Source organism: Benincasa hispida, chromosome 1 (genome assembly GCF_027475165.1).
Source record: "Benincasa hispida cultivar pf3 chromosome 1, pf3_genome.v1.1, whole genome shotgun sequence".
Lineage (NCBI taxonomy): Eukaryota > Viridiplantae > Streptophyta > Magnoliopsida > Cucurbitales > Cucurbitaceae > Benincasa > Benincasa hispida.
Window position 1 is genome coordinate 37,554,204 of NC_143478.1, and position 23,288 is coordinate 37,577,491.

Genomic DNA, 23,288 nt, shown 5'->3' on the forward strand with positions numbered 1-23,288 from the left:
TTTTCTTCAGTCTTTTAATGTAAGTTTTTAGAAATACTCACCACATCAACATTTTATCTATATTTTAAATTATTTTCGAATAAAAAAAGATAAGTTAACTTATTTACAAATATTGCAAATAATAGTAATAGACCACGTAAACTTCTACAACTCACGAACAGATGAAAATATTTTCTAACGATTTTAGCATTTTAAATAATCATCCTATATTTTTATATTTTTTTAATACTGTATTTTCTAAAAGTAGAGATTTTTATCGACCTACATGGACATTTTTAAACTTGGTTGAATCTTCTCACGACTGACAGTTACACTTTCGAAAGTTCTTCTATTTCCCTTCTGCCCTGTAATCAATCTTTTCCCTTTGCTTCTTCATTCATCAATCTCCGCCAAACCCAAAAATCAAAAACCCATTTTAATATTCATTCTCAATTCAATGGACAGTAAAGAAAGAAGTTGCAGAGAGGAAGTGATTGAGCGTTCCATTAGATCTCCATTTGCTAGTCTTGGTGGACAAACTTTTCTTTAGCCTTTTTCAATTGTTGTTATTTTAAATCCTTCAAGTGGGGTTTCTCTCTTTATTCTCATCTTCCCTTCCCCTTTACCCTTCTCTTTGCCTGCCTTTCACCTTTGCTTCTCTTCCACGTCGGGTTTCCCCTAAAAATATCGATCCATTCCATTTCAGTGTGCGATTTCTTGGCTCTTTCAAAGAAACCCACATGGGGTTTTGCATTTGAGTGTGTTTTTTAGAGTTCGATTTCGTTTTCAGTGGTGGATTGTTACAGATGCTCTGCGAATGGGGAAAGGGGAAGAGCAAAATCTGCCGTTGCAGCAGCGTCGTCAGGTGGCTCCAAGTGGGGATTCTTCTGGGTTTCTTTGTGGTCAATGTTCTATTGCTTTTCATAGAGTTTTTAAGGAGTTCAATTTCAAGTGTTTTTTCGTTTTGATTTTGGGGTTTGTGGTGTTTGTCTCTGGATTCTTTTGGCTTCTTCCTCTTCATGAAAGAAATTCAGGGTTTGAGGCCAAAGACACCATTAAACTCTGTGGTATGTATGTCTCGAGATTCCTAATTCTCTTTTCTTCTTTCTTCTTCTATTTTGCCTTTGGGAGTTTCGGCTTTGATTCTTGATTACTCTGATTTTTTCTTTCAATTTCTTGATGGGGGTTTTGTGCTTTTCTGATGCTTTTGAATGATCTTTCTGTTTTCTGTAATGGGTTCTCTCTCTGTCTCTTGAAATTTGAAATTTGGAAGTGCTATGATGTTTCCAGAAGATGATTATGCTTTAGATCAATCTACCATTTTTGTTCCCCCACAATTTTGTGATAGTTACTTTGATGTTCGTTTTAATATTAACATGAGAGGCCATTTCTCAAAGTTTAATCCTGGTTTAAGGTGGTTTTTTTTGTTCTTCCTTTTATCTTGTTTAGGTTTTCCTTGAGGGGTTTTATTTTGTCTGATATTTTGATAGAATTGTTTGAAAATATGGTGCCTTAGTCCTAATTCTGCAGAGTTTGTCATGTGAATTCAGTGTAAGTTGCAACCAACACTCACTTGATGCTGGTTTCATTCTTCCATGTTTGGAATATGGTTTCCACATGGGAAGAAAGTTTGAACCAAAATTTATACTATTTAGAAAGTAGTAAAGGCGTCATATTCCTTCCTTACCATTTTGCTTAGGGAATCATATTCCCAGTAGAATCGGATTCAGGACAATCAAGTAGATCGAACGGGCATTCCTCCTGGCATCAACTATGAAACACTTACTCTATATTTTATTTCATAGCAGTAAAACCAGACTTTGCTTTTGCTTCAATTTTAGATTTTCTGTGAACTATTTGGTTAGAATCCAATTAGTGAGGGATCGGGAATGCTAATTCCATAGTTTATTGGACAGCAAGAAGTTCGACTTTGCTTTTGCTTCAACTTAGATCTTCTGGGACTATGTGTTACTTAGAAAGTTTTTGTTCTCTTCTACAGCTACAGCTCAGGTATATTTTGTTCTTCAAAAGCCCGTGAACGAGCTTCTCCCTCACATCAAGAGATTAGAGTTTGATATCAATGGTGAATTAGACATTCCAAATTTGAAGGTTTTGTGCTTTGTTATTGTTTTTGGATTTAGTATTAGTAGTAAGGTCTTTTATGCCTAAGGGTTGTAATTTATGTTACCAGGTTTCCATTCTATCCATGCATGATTTAGGTGAGTCGAACAGGACTTATGTGGTTTTCGGTCTTCTTTCTGAATACATAACTACTCCAATAAATCCAGTGTCCTTAAGTCTGCTGAGATCGTCTTTATATGACCTTTTCCTTTCCGAATCCAACCTTACTTTGACGACATCGATTTTTGGACAGCCATCGACATTCCAAATTCTCAAGTTTCCAGGGGGAATTTCTATAATTCCATTTCAACATGCTTCGATTTGGGAGTTTCCCCAGATCGTTTTTAACTTCACTCTTACTAACTCCATTTCCGAAATACTTGACAACTTTGCCAAGTTCAAGAGCCAGCTAATGTTTGGATTGCGTCTGAGGCCTTATGAGGTATGATAACCTATTTAAGTTGAATTTATCTTTTCTGTTATGGATGGAATTTATCAAATATTAGCTCTAGAACTTGAGATCATCAGTTGAGATGAAATTTTAAGTTAGTTTGATTAATGGATATTGAATTCTGCTCGTTCTTTTCTTGTTATACAGAATGTGTATTTGCAAATAACAAACAAGATTGGCTCAACGATGCAGCCACTCGTAATTGTTCAGGCTTCCATTACGTCAGAATTGGGACGCATATCGTCACAGAGATTACAGCAGTTGGCTGCAATCATCAACACGTCTCCTCAAGGAAATCTTGGCCTTGATTATACTGTTTTTGGAGAAGTCAAGAGTGTCAGTTTGTCTTCTTATCCGAAGAGACCCTCCAAGGCAATGCCACCGAGTTTTTCTCCAGCGTCTGCCCCAGCACTCAGTGATCATGTAGAACTACCAAGTGCCCCACATCCGTCGAGATCTGCACGACCATCTGGAAATCATTCTCCATCTCATGCAAATTGTGAAACCTCTTCTCCAACCCCTTCAATGGTTCCTCTACATGCCCCTCGTGAACATTCAATACCTCCAATCTCCTATCCAAAGTCTACAAGACTGATCGTTCCTCCAGCTAATAAACCTTGGGTTTCTTCTCCACGTGCATCTCCAATAGCATTTTCACCGCTTTTGCCCCCTGATCTGTTACCTAAACCCAAGCTTTCTTTTCGCTCGAAACCAGGGCAGAGAAAGGAAGATTCTTCACATCCAGATCATGTAAGCTTTGACATATTTTTTGAGATTATAGAGTTGAAAGCATGTAGTATACACATTTCTTAGCACAGAATCAATTAATTCATATCTATCAAAGTACAACTAATTCCTTTTCTCATCTTTGTAGGATTAAAAAAATCAAGGGTTCGGCTGCTCTCTCCTACAATCTTGACATTTACATCTATCGCCTACATAATCATCACACAGTCGTCTGAAGAATACGAGCGGATTGGAAACTCATTTTTGGTTCTACTACCTCTGCAAACAAGGGTAATAACAAACAGGTCTTTTTCTCACCCCTCAAAACAAAAACAAAGAAAGTCAGTATAGAGTCTGAAGAAGAAGAAGAAGACAGAAGTACATAGGAAATAGGGATGTTGTTTTCCAAAGGGATCCAACTCCTCCTTTTTAGTAAATATAATTATGAAATGAGAGATTGAAATTGCAGACCTCAAAAGGAACTATATAGTGTGATATTTTCTCTTAGTTAATTCAGGTGTAAGCTGTACAGTCCTGAAAAAAGGTTCCTTTTGACTGTCTGCAATTTTGCTAGTTACATTACAAGAAAGAAATTGAATAAGGAAGCAAAATGCTTGTTACATTCATTAGTACAATACACAGCTTCATTTCAAATGACTTTCATTAAAGTAATTAATATTTCGTACGAATATTAATCTGAATTATGAACATAATTCAATTGGTTAAGAAATATTGAGTAGATATTACCTGGGTGTGGGTTAATTAGCAAGCCAAGAGTACATCCATGAACCTGCTGCAATCTCCAACAAGTACACATTAACATTATATTTAAATATTTTGATTTTGTAACTTTGATTTTTTAGTGGATAATTTAAAATTTTGGTCTGTTTTGAGTTATAGTTTACTTAATTTTTGTGGATTTAAGTTTTGACTAGACTGGTTTGATTTTGATGCTCAATTTTGTCCTTTTAAGTTGACTGGTTTGATTTTGATGGTCTGTTTTGTCATTTTAAATCCAGTTGTCGTGTGCAAAGATCTTCATGGAATTCTGTCACTTTCTTTTTCTTTTTTTTTTTTTTTTTTTAAGAAAATAATAATTAGGTTAAGGTTAAAATAATAATTTTGTAGGTTTGGTTCAATTTTAGTAATCTAGTTCATGTATTTTAAGTAAATCTTAAATTTTGTTCTCAAAGTTAATTTTTATTGAATTTAATTAAATAATAAATAATAATAATAATTTTCATGCAAAGAAATATAATATGTGAATGTGTTTTCAAAATTTTTATGGTCAAATGTCAATAGATGTTAAAAATTTATATAAAAATCAATCATGAACTAGCAGTGAGGAGAAAGTACACGGAGACTGATGTCAATATTAAAATTGAAAAGTCGAGTTCATTGATATTTCTAATATAGTAGATGCTGAAACCAAAATGATTTTTAATCTTTAGTTAAGTTACAAGTTTAGTTTATGAATTTTGAAGTTTGTATCTATTTGGTCCATAAACTTTTCAAAATATCTAATTGGTCTTTTAAACTTTCATTTTTGTAGTTAATAAATTTTTTTTTGACAAATTTCAATTTTTAAAAATTAATTGATTTATTAAATAAAAACAATTTAAATTTTATGTGTAAGAGAATTTCTAAAGCCCTTGTTTGATAACCATTTTGATTTTTAATTTTTTAAAATTAAGCTTATAAACATCCTTAATTTTACTATTACTTTTCTATCGATGTTTTAAAACATCAAGTCAATTTTTTTTTTTAAAAAAAAATATAACTTTTAAAAACTTGTTTTTTATTTTAAAATTGACCAAAAATTCAACTTTATAAATATTAAAAACTATGGTAAATTACTAAACATGATATAAAGATTTAATTTTGCATCTAACATATTCATGAAGAATTTTAAAAAAGAATAAAAAATTAAAAATTATAAGACAATTTATAATTTTGAAAGTCTCGAAACCAAATATGTACTATACATATGTCAATTAACCCAATAATAATAATTGTAATAATCAAAAATAAAAAAAAAAAGTTTGGGGTCAACACGTATCTTGTAAAAATATGTCACGTGATGCTTTTAACTTTTAAATTTTTTAAAAAAATATATTTTTCAAAAAATAGATCTCACCTAATCATTAAATGTTTTTTTTTCTTTTCCCTTCCTAACCTCATCCATAATGAAGAAACTTCAAAATTAAAAAAATCTTACGTTCAACGACGAAGAAACTATCACCGGAATCAGCAAACCGGAGACGGCGAGCCCAATCGCCGATAAAACGGAATGGCCACCAACAACACACCAAATCCCACCATCCATTCCCTCTTCCCTCTCCTCCTCCTTCTTCTTCTTCCCTGATTTCCTCACCCCTTCCGCCATTGATACCGTTCCCACTCCCCTCGTCGTCACCGGCAGCTATATTCTCCACCGTATACCGACAAACAGGGCAAGTATTATGAATTCTCAACCAAGGAACAACACAATCCGAATGGTAAAAATGCTTGCAAGGCAACTCCCTTACTTCCCCTCCCATTTCAAATTCCTCTTTACAAATCGCACAATTCAAATCCTTCTCCAAATGGTTCCCTGTAATTTTCACCCTCGGAATCGCCTCAATCCCGGAATTGGCCGGTGGTCTGGAGAATCGGAGCGTGATCCAAGACTCATCCGTTTCTTCGAATCGAGGGATAATCGGAGGGGAAATCGTGCGATTTCCGGTAGCGAAACTGGGGAGACGAGGAAAATTTCTAGCCCTAGCTACGTCCAATTCATGACGGAGATTTCTGGAGCAAAAGGGGCAAGTAATAGAATTTTCTACAGGGTTTCCTAAGCTAATTCTGATGATTCTTCGACAAATTCGGCACCAGTAGTAATGCATCGTCGTCGTCCTGGGAACACCGCCATTGATGACGATTCGAGATCGAGGGTTTTGAGGCATCGACATAATCTTCTACACGAATTGAAGGTATGGATAAATTGAGAAAGGAAGAAACAGGGGATTTTATAGGAAAAGGGGGAGAAAGAGAAGTGATTGGAAAGTTATTCCTTATCGTAAATTGGATTTTGTTTGCAGATTAGACTGAAAACAAGTTTTCGTGGAAGAAAGGGAAATTGATTTGGAGTTTCTTCTTGTTCTTGTTTTTGTTATTGTTCTTGTTGTTGAAGCTCTGTTTTGTGGTTGAAGAGATATAGAAAGAAAGAAAATTAGAAGATTTAGAGAATGGTGAAGAGTGTAAACATTGGTTTTATGATGATTTTGCAGTTTCAATTGAAGAAATGAAACCTTTGCATTGAAGTCTTACTAGGTTGTGAATGTGAGATTTTAATGGAGTTTTGGATATGGATCTGCAAGAGCAAGAGGAAGAGGAAGAGGAAGCTTTTGGAGGGATGATTTTAACAAATGTTGTTAAAAATTGTAGAGATAGAAGACCTTTCACATATAGATCTTTTTTGGACAATGTTTTGATTGCTAAAACATCAAACTCTAGGCTACTTTAGTAACACCCTAATAAATAGGAGAATTTGTATGGATGATCAACCCAATTGAAATTTGGCCTAATGTTAAAAAAACGAATGAAAAATGATCTGATTTTTTGTTGATACTAGTTAATGTGAAAGTATCCATTTGACCTCAAAACGCTCCAAGAGTCTGACTTTTGCTCCCGCTTCTCACGTTTGACTCTTGCTTCTTGCTCCTTCCTCTTTTTCATCTTCGGACACAATTTGTTTGAATTCTTCCTCTTGCTTCTCCCTCTCACTTCTTGCTTCTAGCTTCTTACTCCTTGCTCTTGTTTCTCATCAGACACAACTGCAATTGTTTCCTTTGTTCGTATTCTACCTTTCATTCTCGCTCCTCGCTCCTGTTAGCATAATTACTTTATATCTATATTGAATAGATAAATCCTAGGATCTTTCGCACCAAATTGTCAAGAATAAATAACATATCGGATTCCATTGAGATTGATGATAGCTGAGATGACGATAGCTTTAAGATGACTATAGTTTTCCTCAACCAAAACTCCGAATGCCCTTAGTGGGATCTCTCTCTAGATGAGATTTAAGAAAAACTGAGTGCTTATTGTTTTGATATATGGGGACCATAACCCTAAGATCTCTTTATATACTAGTTCAATTAGGGTTCCCATATAATCTTAATCAATTAGGAATGAGCTCCATACTCAATTAGGAATCTATGGCTTTAATTAATTGGATCACATAATAAGATCCAATCTAATATTATAACCAAATGTGATAAATTATTAATCCAATATAATCAATCTCCCACTTGGGTTATGTCTCTGTACTGGATAAACTAAATCACATAAACCTTAAGCGGGCATAAACAGATTGTTTCAATAATAGAATCCCCTTTAGTTCAATCTGGTCCATCTTCTGTATTAGCACAGAATTAAGGTGGCTTTCGTCACTGCCCTTGTAACTAAACCTTCCTTGATCACCAATTCCAATACATCCAATGACATAGATCAAGTATGGATGGATAACATGGAAACTACATGCTAAGTGATATAAATCATGATGGTTTCTAATTGGTCCAAATTCCTTAGTGAAATCACTTTTAAAAACTTTATGCTAAACCGCATGAATGATAAACAAGTTCAAATAATAAAGCATAAACCATCAACTTTATTCTATACATAAAATAAACAAAATAAGGTCAAAAAACATCATCAATAACAAACTTCTACTAAACCATGGAATCAGAAAAGTGACTAACACCCATGTGAGTAACATGCTCATGAAAAACTTTAGGTAGTAAACCTTTAGTCAATGGATCTGGCATCATAGAGTTTGTTCCTATGTGTTCTATCGAAATTTGACCATTTTGAACTCTTTCTTTAACAACCAGAAACTTCACGTCTACATGTTTTAACTTCCTATTTCTTCTGTTGTTGTTGGAATACATTACTGTTGACTTATTATCACAAAATAATTTTAGTGGTCTTTCTATGCCAACCATTATCTGTAGCCCAGTGACAAAATTCCTCAACCATATTCCATGATTGGATGCCTCATGATATACTATAAACTCCACAACCATGGTAGAAGAAGTCATAAGTATTTTTACACTTTTCCAAGATACAACTCCTCCAACCAACATGAAACTATAGCCTGAAGTGGATCGCAAAGTGTCTTGGCATCCATCATAATCGGAATTAGAATACCCAATGATATCTAAAACTTCTGATCTTCGATAAGTGAACATATAATCTTTTGTTCTCTATAAGTACCTCATAACCCGTTTGGCTGCTTTCCAATGATCCATCTCCAGGTTGCTCAAATATCTGCCTTGTTGGGATTGATGTCCTAAATCTAGTGTATCTCATGGTTTGTAGTTTTTGTTAATACAAATTATTTATCTAGTAAAATCAGAGGAATTTTATTTGACATTTAGACAGTATCAATTCAATCCAATAAATTAAGAGCTAAGGTTATATGATGTCACTTGAACAGTATATGGTTGACATATAGGTGGTTTATGTTCAAGTAATAACCTGAAAGGTCTGCAGTAAATGGATGAAGGTTGGTTACCTTATCCTGATAACACTATCGATATGACCCACTTTGTAATTATAAGATGAGATGTAAGTGTTACAAACAATATCAATCATATTGTTCAAGTAAAGACATGTGAGTGTGGGTATCCTATATAAAGGAGTTTATACATATACTGGACCACGAAATAATTAGTTTCTCTTTATAGCACCATTACTTGAAGAAACTAATATTTTACTAGGATGATCATAGGAGACGTGACCTTAATCCTGAGTAAATTGTGAACTCATGTTTATGATGGCAGTTCTTTGCTCTGTATGGGTGAGAATGGCCATAATAGCCAACTCAATAAGCCCGCCATTTTGGGAAATTGTCTGATTAGGAACCTGGGAACACATCTACACATGATGTGAAATTCATTCATTCCCATTGCTTGGGAAAGTAGATAAATTGCTCCCTTAATAGCTTGTTCTGGGTCTTGAACAATGAGGCCTCAAGCTCTCACTGGCCCAAGAGGTGTTAGTTTATAGTTGGACTATTTGTTCATTAGAGGAATCAGTGGTACTTAAGGAGTTAGATGTAACAGCACGGATAAAATGGTATTTTGACCCAACTATAGTTATGAACATTTGTAAAGGGTCATCACTCTTGATTGGTTATATCCATGGACATAGAAATATATCTACAGTGCGAAAAGTGCAACTATTGGTTTTTAATGGAGTGATCGATAGTTAATGAATACTGATTAATTGGATTAAATGAGCTTAATCAATTAATTTCACATCATTGGAGCTTCTAATTTGTAGGTCCATAAGATTTCCTTGCTAGCTCACTAAAGGATAGTAATGAGGAATGATTTGAATTGTTCAAATCAAATGAGAAAATTTTATATTAATGAGATTAATATATAATGGTTAATTATAGATGACCTATAATCCAATTATGTAAGAGATATATATTTGAATAAGATTCAAATATTAGATTCATATGAATTGGATTCATAAAGAGATGTATACATATAAATATGTGATATTTATATGTTAATTAACCTCATGTTAAATATTATTTAATATAGTTATTTAATCGATTAATTAATGGTTATTTAATTGATTAAGAAATAATGGAGATTGGAGGTTAGCATAAATATATGATATTTATTATATTAATTAAATATATATTAAATAGGATTTAATGTATGGTTATTTAATTAATGTGTCAATTAATTAAATAATGGTCATTTATTTAATTAGCACTAAGGGTATAAAGGGAAATTTTAGGTGAAGGAGTTAACCCTTTCCATATAAATATGTCCTTATATTCCATTTTGGACAAGGGTTTTATGATTACTAAAAACCTAGCGTCCCCATTCTCTCTAACTTCTCTCTAGAATTCTCTACACTTTTCCTCCACAAAGTTCTTGGAGACCACTCTTCCAAGCTCTTTGATATCCTAGAGAATAACAAGATAACTTTGTTGATGGTGTCCATCTACATTGGAGAAGTTCGAGATCGTTGCTAACGGTGGAAGAAGAAAGCTAGAGGAATCAACAGAGGTAAGTTGTGATTTCTCTTCTTTTACCTCTTTTCTAGCATGGTTATGTTTTTTTTTAAATGTTTATTCTACATTGCTTGTTTTATTTTACTATTTTTGTTTATTTAAAAATCTGATTTCTAAATGCAAGGCGTTCACACTTTCACGGGAATTCGACTTCTTCAATTGGTATCACTCCAACTATGAACACAATATCTAGACGCGTACATACTTGAGCATACATTAGACTTCCAACCACCGATGCATAAGGAAACTTCTGCATCTTCTTAGTCTCGAGTGCAGTCTTGGGACATTGACCTAAATGAAATTTATCACCTTTATCGACTGAGGTATCTCCTGGTACACAATCTTTCATACCAAGTCTACTCAAAATCTTTTCAATATAGTTCTTTTGTGACAATCTCAAAATACCTTGAGAACGACTTAATAGTATTTCAATTCCTAATACAAAAGAAGCATTGCCAAGATTTTTTATCTCAAAATTATTTTTGAGAAACTTCTTAGTATCATGTAATAAACCTACATCATTACTTGCTATGAGTATGTCATCGACATATAATACCAGAAAGATAAATCTACTCCCACTGAACTTGTGATATACACAATCTTCCACTAGATTCACCTTAAAACCAAAAGAATTAATTACTTCATGGAATTTTTGATATATTTGACGAGGCTTGTTTGACACCATATATGGATTTCTTCAATTTTCATACCATACACTTTGAATTACCGAATACAAAGTTTTTTGGTTGCACCATATAAATCAATTCATCAATGTTCCCATTGAGAAACATGGTTTTTATATCCATTTGGTGTAGCTCTAAATCAAAGTGAGCTACCAATGCAGTGATTACACTAAAAGAATCTTTCGATGAAACCAAAGAGAAAGTCTCTGTGTAATCAATGCCTCCCTTTTGAGTAAAATCCTTTACAATAAGATGAGCCTTATATCTTTCTATATTGCCATGCAAATCTCTTTTGGTTTTAAATATCCATTTACAACCTATGGGTTTCATGTTTGATGGCAATTCGACAAGTTCCGAAATGTCATTGTCTTTCATGAATTTTATTTCCTCTTCCATAACATTTATCCATTTTTTAGAGTTAGAACTTTGTAGAGCTTTTTTGAAAGTTGATTGAATCATCTTCCATTACGCCCATATCATCATGATGTTCTTGAAGAAATACAACATAATCATCTCGAATTGTACTTCTTCTTTCTCTAGATGATCTCCTTAGTGGCACTTCTTGAAGTTGTTGAGTTTGAACTTTAGGTTCAACAATGGGGACTTCAATATTGTCTTGTCCTATAATTAGTTTAATAGTGAAGTCAGGAATTGGAGCCTAAACATCATTTATAACCACAATAGGAAAAGAAAATAATTCCTCTTCAAAGACAACTTTCCTTATATTATCTTCCCCCCATACTCAACATCCTTAAGGAATCTAGTATTTTCCGTCTCAAACAATGATTTAGAAATGGGATTATAAAACTTTAAACCCCGAGAGCATTTAGAATACCAACAAAATAGCAGCTAATAGTTCTTGAGATCAATTTTCTTTCGTTAGGCCTATAAGGCCTAGCCTCAGCTAAACATCCCCAAATGTGAAGATGCCTAATATCGGGCTTCTTTCCTGTTCACAACTCATAAGGGGTTTTAGCTACTGCTTTACTAGGTACCCTATTAAGGATATATGTTGTAGTCTTTAATGCCTCACCCAGAGGGATTTTGGTAGAAAAGAATGACTAATCATAGTTCTTACCATATCCTTAAGTGTTCTATTTCGCCTTCTCGTTTCAGCATTCATGTTGGGTTTGCTCGACATAGTGTATTGCGAGAGATTTCACATTCTCTAAGTATTTGACAAAGGGCACTGGACGTTGCTCACCTAATCCATCATATCTATCGTAGTATTCACCATTATGATTAGATTTGACAGCCTTAATTTTCTTTCTAAGTTGAAGTTCAACATCAACTTTGAAAGACTTGAAAATGTCCAAAGATTGAGACTTCTCATGAATTAAATATAGGTACCCATATCTTAAATAGTCGCAATAAAATATTGTTGTCTATTCTAAGAAGCTGTAGGAAATGGACCACAAATTTCTGTATGTATTAGTTCTACTACGTCTGAGCATATGTTGGCACCTAATTTTCTTATGTTTGTCTGTTTTCCTTTAATACATTCCACACAAACGTCGAAGTTACTTAAATCAACGGAATCAAGAATTCCATCTGACACAAGTCTCTAAATTCTTTGTTTAGAGATCTAACCTAAACACTTACGCCATAACATAGCGAAATTCTCATTTAATTTACGTTTTTGTACCACATAGATTAGATAATAGGATCTTGTTAAATGAAGCAAAAAAATCAAGTATATATAGATTATCAATTAAACAACCGATACCAATAAGCTTGGAATCTTAAAAAGACCAACTTTATTATTTCCAGAAGAACAAGAAAAACCAAATTTGTCCAAACTGGAAATAGAAACTAAATTTTATCTAAATGACGGTACAACAAAAGTCTCATTCAAATCCAAATAACAACCAGTTTTTAAACGTAATCTAACATTCCAATAGCTTCAATTGGAACTGCTTTTCCATCGCCCATATAGATGAATCTTTCAGCATCATTTAGCAGTCGCCTCCATATTTGATATACTTATGTGAGTAGTAGCACCAGAATCTATCCACCAAGTATATGTAAGTATAGAAGCTAAATTAACTTCAGAACAAATCAAAATAAGTAGTTTACCTTTCTTTACACGCCACTTGGTGGTCTTGGGACAATCTTTCTTGAAGTGACCTTCCTTTTTGCAGAAAAAACAAGGATTTTTAGTAGCCTATTTTGTATTCTTATTCTACTGAGATGTCCCTTCTACAGCTCCGTAGATTTCCTTTTCTTCTTATCATGAGAGTCAGTTGCCTAATGAGCACTTTTTGTACTTTCTCTCTTAATCCTATTTTCTTCTTGCACACGTTGTGAGATAAGCTTATTAATATTCCATTTATCCTTCTGAGTATTATAACTTATCTTAAATTAAGTGAATTGTGTAGGAAGAGTGATAAGTACCAAATGTACGAGTAAATTTTCATTTATCTCGATATCAAGTGTCTTTAATTTACCTACGAGATTGGACATTTCCATAATGCACTTTATGTTCCCATTGTCCTTATACCTCATGGAAGTTAAAGAAGTCAAAAACTACTTTCTTCCCTGTTTTTCATTTTTAGCAAAATATTTCTCAATTTGAGAAAGGAACTTATTAGCATTTTCACTTTCCGTGATAGAGCCTAAAAAAGATTCCGGAATGGAGTGCTTAATGATCTTTAGACACATGCGATTTGGCCATTCCCACTTCTCTATTTAGCCATATTCGACTAATAAAAGTAGGTTTATCGGTCCTTAATACAATGCCTAAATCTATACACCCGATAAGTATCTCTAGGCTTTCCTTCCAAATCTTGAAGTTTGATCAATTCAACTTAGGAATTGAACTCATATTTTCAGATATTTGAGTACGACCAACTGAAACAATAAACAACAAAACATATACTCACAATTAAAATGTAACAAAATAATTTCACATATGTGGTTGCCCCCTTTAACAAGATACCTAGCACAATATTGATGTTCAACCTTTGGACAAAAACACCAACTGTAAATGGTACTCTCAACGTAGTAATCAAAGTACTGACAATAAACTTTGTAAAAAAATAGCCTTTCTTTGGATCGAATATTTTTTATATGAGTAATCCTTATAATTGTCACATAATCATTATCACATGCAAACCCACAATTTGGCCAAATAATTATCTTCCTTTGGGCCGATAATTATCGGCATAAGTTCATGACTATTTACATCTTATATTTCATAATTAAAATTCATCCAATAATTGCATACACACGGTACAATTAAAGCAACGTAGACATGTGAATATCACCAAATATCATTAATCAAATTTAAATCTAAATCCACATCAATCATATTTAAACTTGAATCATCAACAAAACTTTAGATTCAAATTCACAAAACTTATTAATTTAAATGCTAGATTTAAATTCACTCAATTATCAATAATCAAGATCAAGATTCACCGACAAAATCAAACAAGATCATACAAGAAACGCCGACAAAACCAAACAGATGGATTAATAAACTAAGAACATCAATGAAAATCCAACAAAAAAATGAAATCAATGAAAATTCATCCAAGAATAGTCTTTCCTATTATAAACATGATTTTTCCCATGTCCACGACTTCATTCAAATTATTAAATTAATACTGTTATTCCCTAAAAAAAAAAAAAAAGAAAGAAAGAAAAGAAAAGAAAAAGAAAAAGAAAAAAAACTTAAATCCGCCAAATCTATCAAATTGAAACCCACCGAATTGAATATTAATTAGCTCAAAAATTAAAATTTCCTTATTTTTCCATTGTGATCTCATTGTTTGTTACATTATAAAAGATAAAAAAAAAAATCTATTATTAATCCATCGAATTATTTTTAAATATAAAAAAATTAATCAAAATATTTATAAAATATATTAAAATTTTAGAACTATCAATAATAGATATTGATAAACACTGATATACTCCTGTCAATATCTATCAGTGACATTGATAGTAATGTCTATTATTAATAGTTCTAAAATTTTACTACATCTGATAAATATTTTCAACTGTTTTACCATTTAAAAAAATTTTCGTTAATCCATCCTTAGATATATATATATGAAGTTGTGTATTGAATTCATCCTACTCCAAGAAACTAAGCCTACGTTTGGGGACACGTGCGACAGTATTGATGGTGCTCTACCAGCGAGATGTTCAATTGTAGTCGTAATATGCACAATCTATGCATATTTTTTTTTATAAAAAATCTTTTATCTCTTTAATCAACTTTAAAAGTAACTAAAATTAAATCAAATCCCGATGGAAAACAAATTTAAACCAACAATCTAACATGAAATTCATGCTCTGATACTACTTGTTAGCATAATTACTTTATATCTATATTGAATAGATAAACCCTAAGATTATTAATGTCAAATTGTCAAGAATAAATAACATATTGGATTCCATTGAGATTGTTGATAACTTCAAAATCACGATGACTTTAAGATGATTATAGTCTTCCTCACCCAAGACTCGAAAACTCTGAATGCTCTTAGTGAGATTTTTCTAGATGGAATTCAAGAACGATTGAGTGCTTATTGTTTTGGTATATGGAGACCAGAGACCTTACCTAATTAACTAGAAATTGACTTCCACTCATTAAGTCTAATAATCTATGACCTTAATTAATTAGATCACCTACTAGGACCCAATCTAATAAAGTAATCCAATGTGATAAATTATTAATCGACATATATAGTTCATATTTTAATTATACATATTATTATTTAAATACATCTAACAGTTCCTTCCTCTTGTTCCTTATTAGACACAACTACAATTATTTTCTTCGAAAAAAAATGTTAGAACGAAAAATGAAGAGAAAAAAATTTGCAAAACGAGAAAAGAAGAGAAAAAATTGCAGAACGGAGGAGGAAGGAAAAAATTCACAAAGGTAAAGGGGGATGTGGAAGAAAACAAACAAGTAAAACACAAAGATGAAGAAAATGGTGAGAAGGACTTTTATACGAGGAGCAAACGAGAAACAAACTGCATACTAGATTTTCTTAAAAAAAAAAGAAAAAAAGTTGCAAAACAAAGAAGAAGAAGAAAGAAGTGCATTTAGGGTTAAAGTGGTAACTTCTTATTATACTGGCATAACTAAAGTGCCAAAATTTATTGATTTTTAAAATTTGGGTTAATTTTCATTAGAGACACTTTGTGTAATTCTTTCTATAAAATAGAGATTTAAAATAGTAATACTCTTTATTATAGATTATAATAATTGTAAATACCAACTATTATAATGTGAGCGATAATAACTCAGTCCATCCCGTTAAAATTAGCAGCTAAACACTCTCTTTTGTATTCTTCTTCAAATTTACTATTCATAATCTAAATATCCAATTTAATCTTTGATTTCTTTGTCACAAACTTTATTTTTGTATACCAAGATCCCTGTTTCTTTGATTAATATTTAATTTGATCAATTTTTGGAAGTAGCTTATCTTGCTCACGGATGATGCAAGTGGTTTAATGGTGAAGAAAATTATGGGCCTTTGTTTTTGGAGCCACTCTATGAAGAGGAATTACATGGGAAAAGGCAATGTATATGAAGAAGAAAAAGGAGGATTATCATTTGTAGTTTGGAATGAAGAAAAAGGCAATTTCTATGCGTTTTGTTGAATTTCATTCATTGGCTTTGATCTCTCCGATAAAGGTATTATTGTCTCTATTCTGGCCAAGATTCTATCGAAAAAATTCAAAATATTGGTAATTCGAAGGTACAAATTAAAATTTTTGTTTTGGTTTTGGTATTATTCTTTGTCAAGAGGAATCGAAATGAGCTATTAAAACAATTGATAAAAAAAATGTGTTCTTTGTATAATAATGTAGAAAATATGTGTTATTCCTGATAATTATCCGATTTTTAAAAATTAAAAGAAGTAGTTCGTAGAAATATGTTTTTATTTTTCTTTTATGTTTTAAAAAGTTTAATTAAGAATCCAAATGTCATCCAATAGAACCTTAAATTTTGAGAGAGAACAAATATAAATTTTAGAAATAGAAAACTACAAACGAACTTGTTATCAAATGGAAATGTAAGAAAATAGTTTTAAAAAATTTGTTTATGTTTTTGAAATATTTATAAGAATTAAAATGCTTACAAAATGATAACCATTGTAAAGAAGTGAGAAAACAAACACAAATTTTTTTAAAAAAAATCTAAAGCCCCGTTTGATAAAGGTTTGGGTTTTAGTTATTGAAAATTAATTAAGCTTATAAACACTTTTTCTACCTCTTAATTTCTATCTTTGTTATATAACTTCTATCATTGTTTTCAAGAAACAAGCCATAGGTTTTGAAAGCTAAAACAAGTAATTTTTATAATATTTTTTGTTTTTAAAATTTGGCTAAAAATTCAACAAATTTGGTTAAGAAAGAAAAAAAAAATTATAATAAGAAATTGATGGGAAAAAAAATTCAAAAACCAACTGTTTATAAATAAGGACTAAGTGATTATAGTTTTTTTGTTCCATTAGAAATTTAAGATTTTCTCCTTATATGGAGATTCTCGGTGTGGAATTAAACTACGTGAATTATAAAGAAATAGACAATAAAAATTAACTATTAATATTAAAGATGTAGGTGGTCACTTTTTATTATGATAAAAGAGAGGATTTGGACAAAATCGAGGAAGAGAGATTTGCTTTTGTAAATATTTTCCTTATTATTCAATGAGCAGGATCCTCCTTATGTTTATATATACTATAGGGTATTGAAATTAAGGCAAAAGAATAAAGAATAATTGCAGAGTATAAAACATACAAAATGCACATGGCCTTCTCTATTTGGGACAACACACAGGTTGTACATAACAGAATTGATTGATGGAATCCTCTAGAATTTTTCCAGCACAACTCTCCTCATTCTTGGATAATTTCCTAAAACTCTACGTTTTATTTTCTTCCATAACATCCCCCCTCAAACGAGAAGGAAGTTCAACGATCCTGAGTTTGTCCCAGAGCAGATGGAACTGAGTGTGCATTAGTGACTTTGTAAGACAATCGACCACCTGATGAGAGAAAGGGACAAATTGAACGTCTAGGTTATCACGAAGAACTTGATCACGTATGAAGTGTACATCAATTTCAATGTGCTTTGTGCGAGCATGGAAGATCAGGTTTGATGCAAGAGCTTTGGCATTGATATTGTCACATCATAGAATAGACGGGTAGGATGGTAAGACTCCAATTTCCCCAAGCAACTGTTTTAGCCATGCAATTTCAGTTGTGACATGAGCAAGAGCCCGATATTCAGACTCAGTGCTTGAGCGGGAGACGACCGACTGCTTTTTAGAGGACCGAGAGATAAGAGTATTTTCAACAAAAACACAGTAAGCAGCAATAGAACAACGATCATCAACATTCGATGCCCAGTGAGCATCATGAAAGGCAATGATGTCAAAATTATCACTTGGTTGTATAAGGATTCCTATATATTTTATGCTGGTCAAATAGCGAAGGACATGCTTCACTGCTTGACAGTGAACATCCGTTGGACATTGGAGAAATTGACTGAGGTTATTTACAATGTATGCTATATTTGGTCGTGTTTGGATTCAGTATTGAAGAGATCCAATGGTGCTACGGTATAGAAATGGGTTAGTGGGGGGAGTGCCATCACTTTTAGACAGGACCTTTTCCTGCACAGAGGATGTTGGGGATGGTTTTAAGTGACTGCGGTCAAGTTTCACCAAGAGGTCATCAATATATTTTGATTGAGTGAGAGCTAAGCCAGAGGCTACTGGTGTGACTTGGATACTTAGGAAGTATCTTAAGTGACCAAGGTCTTTAAGGGAGAATTGAGAATCTAGGGTAGTGATAAGCTACTAGATTATATGTGGAGCATTGCCTGTGATAACAACATCATCGATATACACAAATAGGAGTACCAAATACATATTGTTTCTATAGACAAAGAGCGACGAGTCTGACTTGCTATTAGCAAAACCTCATTCTAAAAGTGCTTCCACGCACGGGGAGCCTGCTTGAGGCCATAGATGACCTTATTTAACCGACACACCTACGATGGTCACTAGGATCAACAAAGCAAGGGGGTTGCTGCAGACAGAAAACTTCGTCGAAAACACCATTGAGAAAAGCATTGTTAAATTCAAGTTGATGAATGGGCCAACCATTTGAGACAGTGAACGATAGTATAACTCGGATTATGGATGATTTAACCACAGGGTTGAATGTTTCAAATAAATCAATCCCAAGATATTGATGAAAACCTTTAGCAACTAAGCACGCCTTGTATCGTTGGATTGATCCTTCAGGGGAACACTTGATTCTGAAGACCCATTTTGAACCAGTAATGTTGTAGGAGTCAAAGGGAGGCACCAAATTCCAAGTGTCATTCCTTTGAAGAGCAGTGAGCTCGTCCTTCTATAGCCACTCTCATTTCCTTTGTATTCAGTGCATCTTGAACTCTAGTTAGTTCAATCATAATTGGATTGTGTTAGTTCAGTAAAAGTTCAATCATAATTGGATTGTGTTACCCAAACCTTTGATTTAAAAATACCTACTTTACCTCTTGTAATCATGGGATGAGATGGAAGAGGTGGTCGAATAGGTAGGGTTGGGCTAGGGGTCAACGAGAAGGAAGATGATTGGGGACTGGGAATGAGATTTGGTGAATTGAGAGAGGACAAAGAAAAAGGAGAGGATAGTCGAGGTTCTTGATGGGCTGGGGAAGAATTGGGATGGGGTGAATGAGAATAACAAATTGGGCTTGAAATAGGAGTTAACGATGAGCCGATAGGTATGGATGGGTTGGGGATGGAGGAGACGGTTGATGGACTAGGAGGAAACATAGATTGACCGGTGGGGGGTGGGTTAATGTGGTCCAGAGATGTAGTTGTGGGTTGGGGCCCAAAATTATGAGTATAGGGAAAATATAACTCATTAAATTTGACATGTTGAGATATGATTTTTTTTCCTGATGGATCAAGGCAACGATTCCCTTTGTGTAATGGACTGAGCCTAAGATAAACACACTTATTTATTCTGAAGTCAAATTTGTGCTTGTTGTACGGGCGAAGATAAGGAAAGTGAGCACACCCAAAGCACGAGTAATTTAATTTTCGATGAAGCAGTGCCTCTATTGGTGACTTCCTTCTAACAATTCTGTTGGTAGCCCATTTATCGATATTACGACTGTTACAAACGAATCCCACCAGAAGGAAAGAAGCATGGATTCTTGTGCAAGTAAGGTCAACCCAGTTTCCACTATATGTCGATGCTTTCGCTCTACTCGTCCATTTTGGGGAGAGGTATAGGGACAGGAGAACTTGGACTTGATCCCCCACGAGGCATACATATTGTGAATGGCCTTGTACTCTCCTCCGTTGTCTGATTACAATATTTTGTTTTGTGTATTAAACTATGTTTCACCATAATTACAACATTTTATTTTGTGTATTAAACTATGTTTCACCATAATGTCAAAGTGATGAAAGGCTGTAATAGTGTCTCCTTTCTATTTAAGCGGGTAAATCCATACAAACTTGCTGAAATCATCCAAAAAATGAAATAATACCTGAAACCACTAGATGATTCAACTGAAGCAGGCCTCCATAAGTCACTGTGAACTAATTGAAAAAGTTTGGATGCATGAGAATCAGAATTGGGAAAGGGTAGAGTGTGACTCTTGCCAAATTGACATGCTTCACAGAAATTAAAAGACTCCTTGTCATTTACTGGCAGCTTACAGACTTTAAGCATTCTATTAAAAACTCTAGATGAAGGATGCCCAAGCCTCCAATGCCAAATATCCTTGGACACCACAACATTTACAACTGGACTAAAAATAGAGTTAAAGACAAAACAAGCAGCAAAACTATTATTGGACTATCCAAGCAATTGGTAGATATACTTGAAGTTCTGCTAGAGGCAACTCTTGAGTATTCAACTGATATAGCCCATCTTTAAGCGCTCCTCTCAATAGCTCCTTTCCCGAACACCGATCCTTAACAACACAAGTGTTAGCATGAAATTTTGTAAAAACATCATTATCTTGGGCAAGCTTTGATACACTCAATAGATTTTTGGCAATAGCTAGAACATATAAAAGATTTTCTAATTTAATTAAGCCATTATCACAAGACAAGAAGATTTTTCTACATGAGAAATATCAAGTTTATCACCATTTCCTATAGTCACTTGTCCCTTACCTTCATATTCAATAGGATGAGCAACGTTGTTATAGTCATAGGTCACATGGTCTGAAGCTCCACTGTTAACATACCAGTTAGGATCCATAAAGAATTCCGAATCGGCAATGAATGGATTAGTATTGTTGTGTGATTGAGACGTCATAAAGACGGGGGATATGTGATTACCAGTGTTTCTATTTGGACCATTTAGATTTGAGTTTCCACCAAATTACCTCCACCCCTTTGATTTCAATTAGGAGGAGGAGGAGCACAATACTCTTTGTCAAACCTATGAAAGCAGTAAAGGGCAAAGTGCCCAGGCTTATCACATACCTGATAGATCTTTCGATTTCCTCCATTTCTAAAGGATCTTCCCCTGCCCCTATTTCTACCCCACCTCCTCTATGGTTGTTTGGTTGTTGTCTAACTAGTTATTGTGGTTGGCATTGTCCTTTAGTATTTGCACCACTGTTGTTGACGATATTAATAGAGCCATTGTGACCAAACGTTGATGTATTTTTCTGTAGTTCCAGCCATTTTTCAAATACTAATAACTCATTTTGTAGGTTTGTCCATGATATATTTGGGCAACCCTGTATGGTGGCGACAACCGGATTGTACTCCTTATCTAATCCTATTAAGACTTGAAAGACTAGAGATCTTGTGGGAACCAGACTCCCTGCTAATCCCAAATTATCAGCATGGTTTTTCATAATCCTTAAATAATCAAACATTTTATTTGAGCCTCCACAAGTTTGTTGAAATACCTGTCTGAGGAAGTCTTCTTCAGCTCGTGATGGGAGTCCAAATAGTTCTTGGATTGCAGCTTAGAGATCCTTCACGAATTCACATTCTATCACTTGAGTAGCTACTACGGATGACCTAGAGTTGTAGAGCTAACCTAGTAGTAATTGATCAATTGCCATCCACGACTCATAGTCAGGATTAATCATTCCAGCCACTATAACTTCCGGGGTAGAGCTTGAGGCTCGATCCAGCTACACTTCCTGTCACTGATTCAACACTGGTTGCTACTTCTAGAGTGGTTGTTGCAGATACACTGATGAACTTTTGAGGACATGGTTTTTCACCATTTAGGTGGCCTTCAAGTTTGTAGCTACGAAGGATGGGAAGAGTTAAGTTCTTCCACAGGAGGTAGTTTCCTCTTTCCAATTTGATGGAGGTAATCTGGTTTAGAAGTTGGTTTAGTGGAGGACTGCTGAAGGTAGGATTCACGAAGGCAGAAGAGGCGTTAGTCATATCGCTCTGATACCAAGAGAGGATTTGGACAAAATCGAGGAAGAGAGATTTTCTTTTGTAAATATTTTTCTTATTATTTAATGAACAGGATCCTTATGTTTATATACACTTCAGGGTACTGAAATTAGAGCAAAAGAATAAAGAATAATTACAAAGTATAAAACATACAAAATGCACGTGACCTTCTCTAATTGGGACAATACACAGGTTGTACATAACATAATTGTTTGATGGAATCCTCTGGAATTTTGCTAGCACAACTCTCCCCATTCTTAGATAATTTTCCAAAATACTTAAATGCATCATGGGTAGCATCTATCTTTGTATATCCCATCAAATTGTCTAACCTTAATTTGAAATATGTTAAATTCTTCTTATTTCTTTTCTGAAATATTTTAATGATTTTTTTTATGTGAGTGATGAGAGTGGGATGCATAAAGATGGGTGTTACTAAGGTTGCATCCAAGTATTACCCTCATTACTATTATTTTGTTAACATGAGAGTGAGATTTAAATATCTGACTTGAATAGAAGAAATACATGTTAAGTTATGTTCATGTTGGCTTGAGTCACTTTGAGTTAATCTTTGTTTGAACAAATATCAAATCAACACTACTTTAGTTTAATAACAGTAAAATTAAACTGAAAAAAAGTGAGGTTAAAATTGAAAATTTCAAGCATCATTTGATAACAATTTCGTATTTTAGTTTTCCTATTTTTAAAATTTATATTTGTTTTCCTCTCAATTTATTTACTATTCATCTTTCTTAAATATTCACTCAAGAAACATTTAAATTCTAAGTCAAATTCTAAATCATAAACAAACTTTAG

The 23,288-nt window shown here is 33.5% G+C and overlaps 2 protein-coding genes across 5 annotated transcripts; one reads left to right on the forward strand and one right to left on the reverse strand.

The window, feature by feature from the left end:
- Positions 1 to 271: 271 nt before the first annotated feature.
- On the forward strand, positions 272 to 3,912 carry LOC120081196 (uncharacterized). Of its 3 annotated transcripts, none has more exons than XM_039035895.2 (5): positions 272 to 1,046; positions 1,979 to 2,088; positions 2,171 to 2,542; positions 2,699 to 3,301; positions 3,426 to 3,912. In XM_039035895.2, exons 1-5 carry the CDS (start codon positions 797 to 799, stop codon positions 3,429 to 3,431), a joined length of 1,341 nt encoding a protein of 446 aa, XP_038891823.2. In that variant the 5' UTR covers positions 272 to 796; the 3' UTR covers positions 3,432 to 3,912. The 3 variants fall into 3 exon arrangements, with proteins under 3 accessions (XP_038891823.2, XP_090162698.1, XP_038891830.2); XM_039035902.2 differs by having other exon boundaries at positions 307 to 1,046; positions 2,354 to 2,542; XM_090306572.1 differs by lacking the exon at positions 3,426 to 3,912 and having other exon boundaries at positions 304 to 1,046; positions 2,699 to 3,379.
- LOC120081209 (RING/U-box superfamily protein) lies at positions 3,720 to 6,696 on the reverse strand. Of its 2 annotated transcripts, none has more exons than XM_039035911.2 (2): positions 5,496 to 6,696; positions 3,720 to 4,070 (listed from the first exon to the last, which is right to left on the reverse strand). In XM_039035911.2, exons 1-2 carry the CDS (start codon positions 6,226 to 6,228, stop codon positions 4,036 to 4,038), a joined length of 768 nt encoding a protein of 255 aa, XP_038891839.2. In that variant the 5' UTR covers positions 6,229 to 6,696; the 3' UTR covers positions 3,720 to 4,035. The 2 variants fall into 2 exon arrangements, with proteins under 2 accessions (XP_038891839.2, XP_038891846.2); XM_039035918.2 differs by having other exon boundaries at positions 3,904 to 4,067; positions 5,496 to 6,491.
- Positions 6,697 to 23,288: the final 16,592 nt, after the last annotated feature.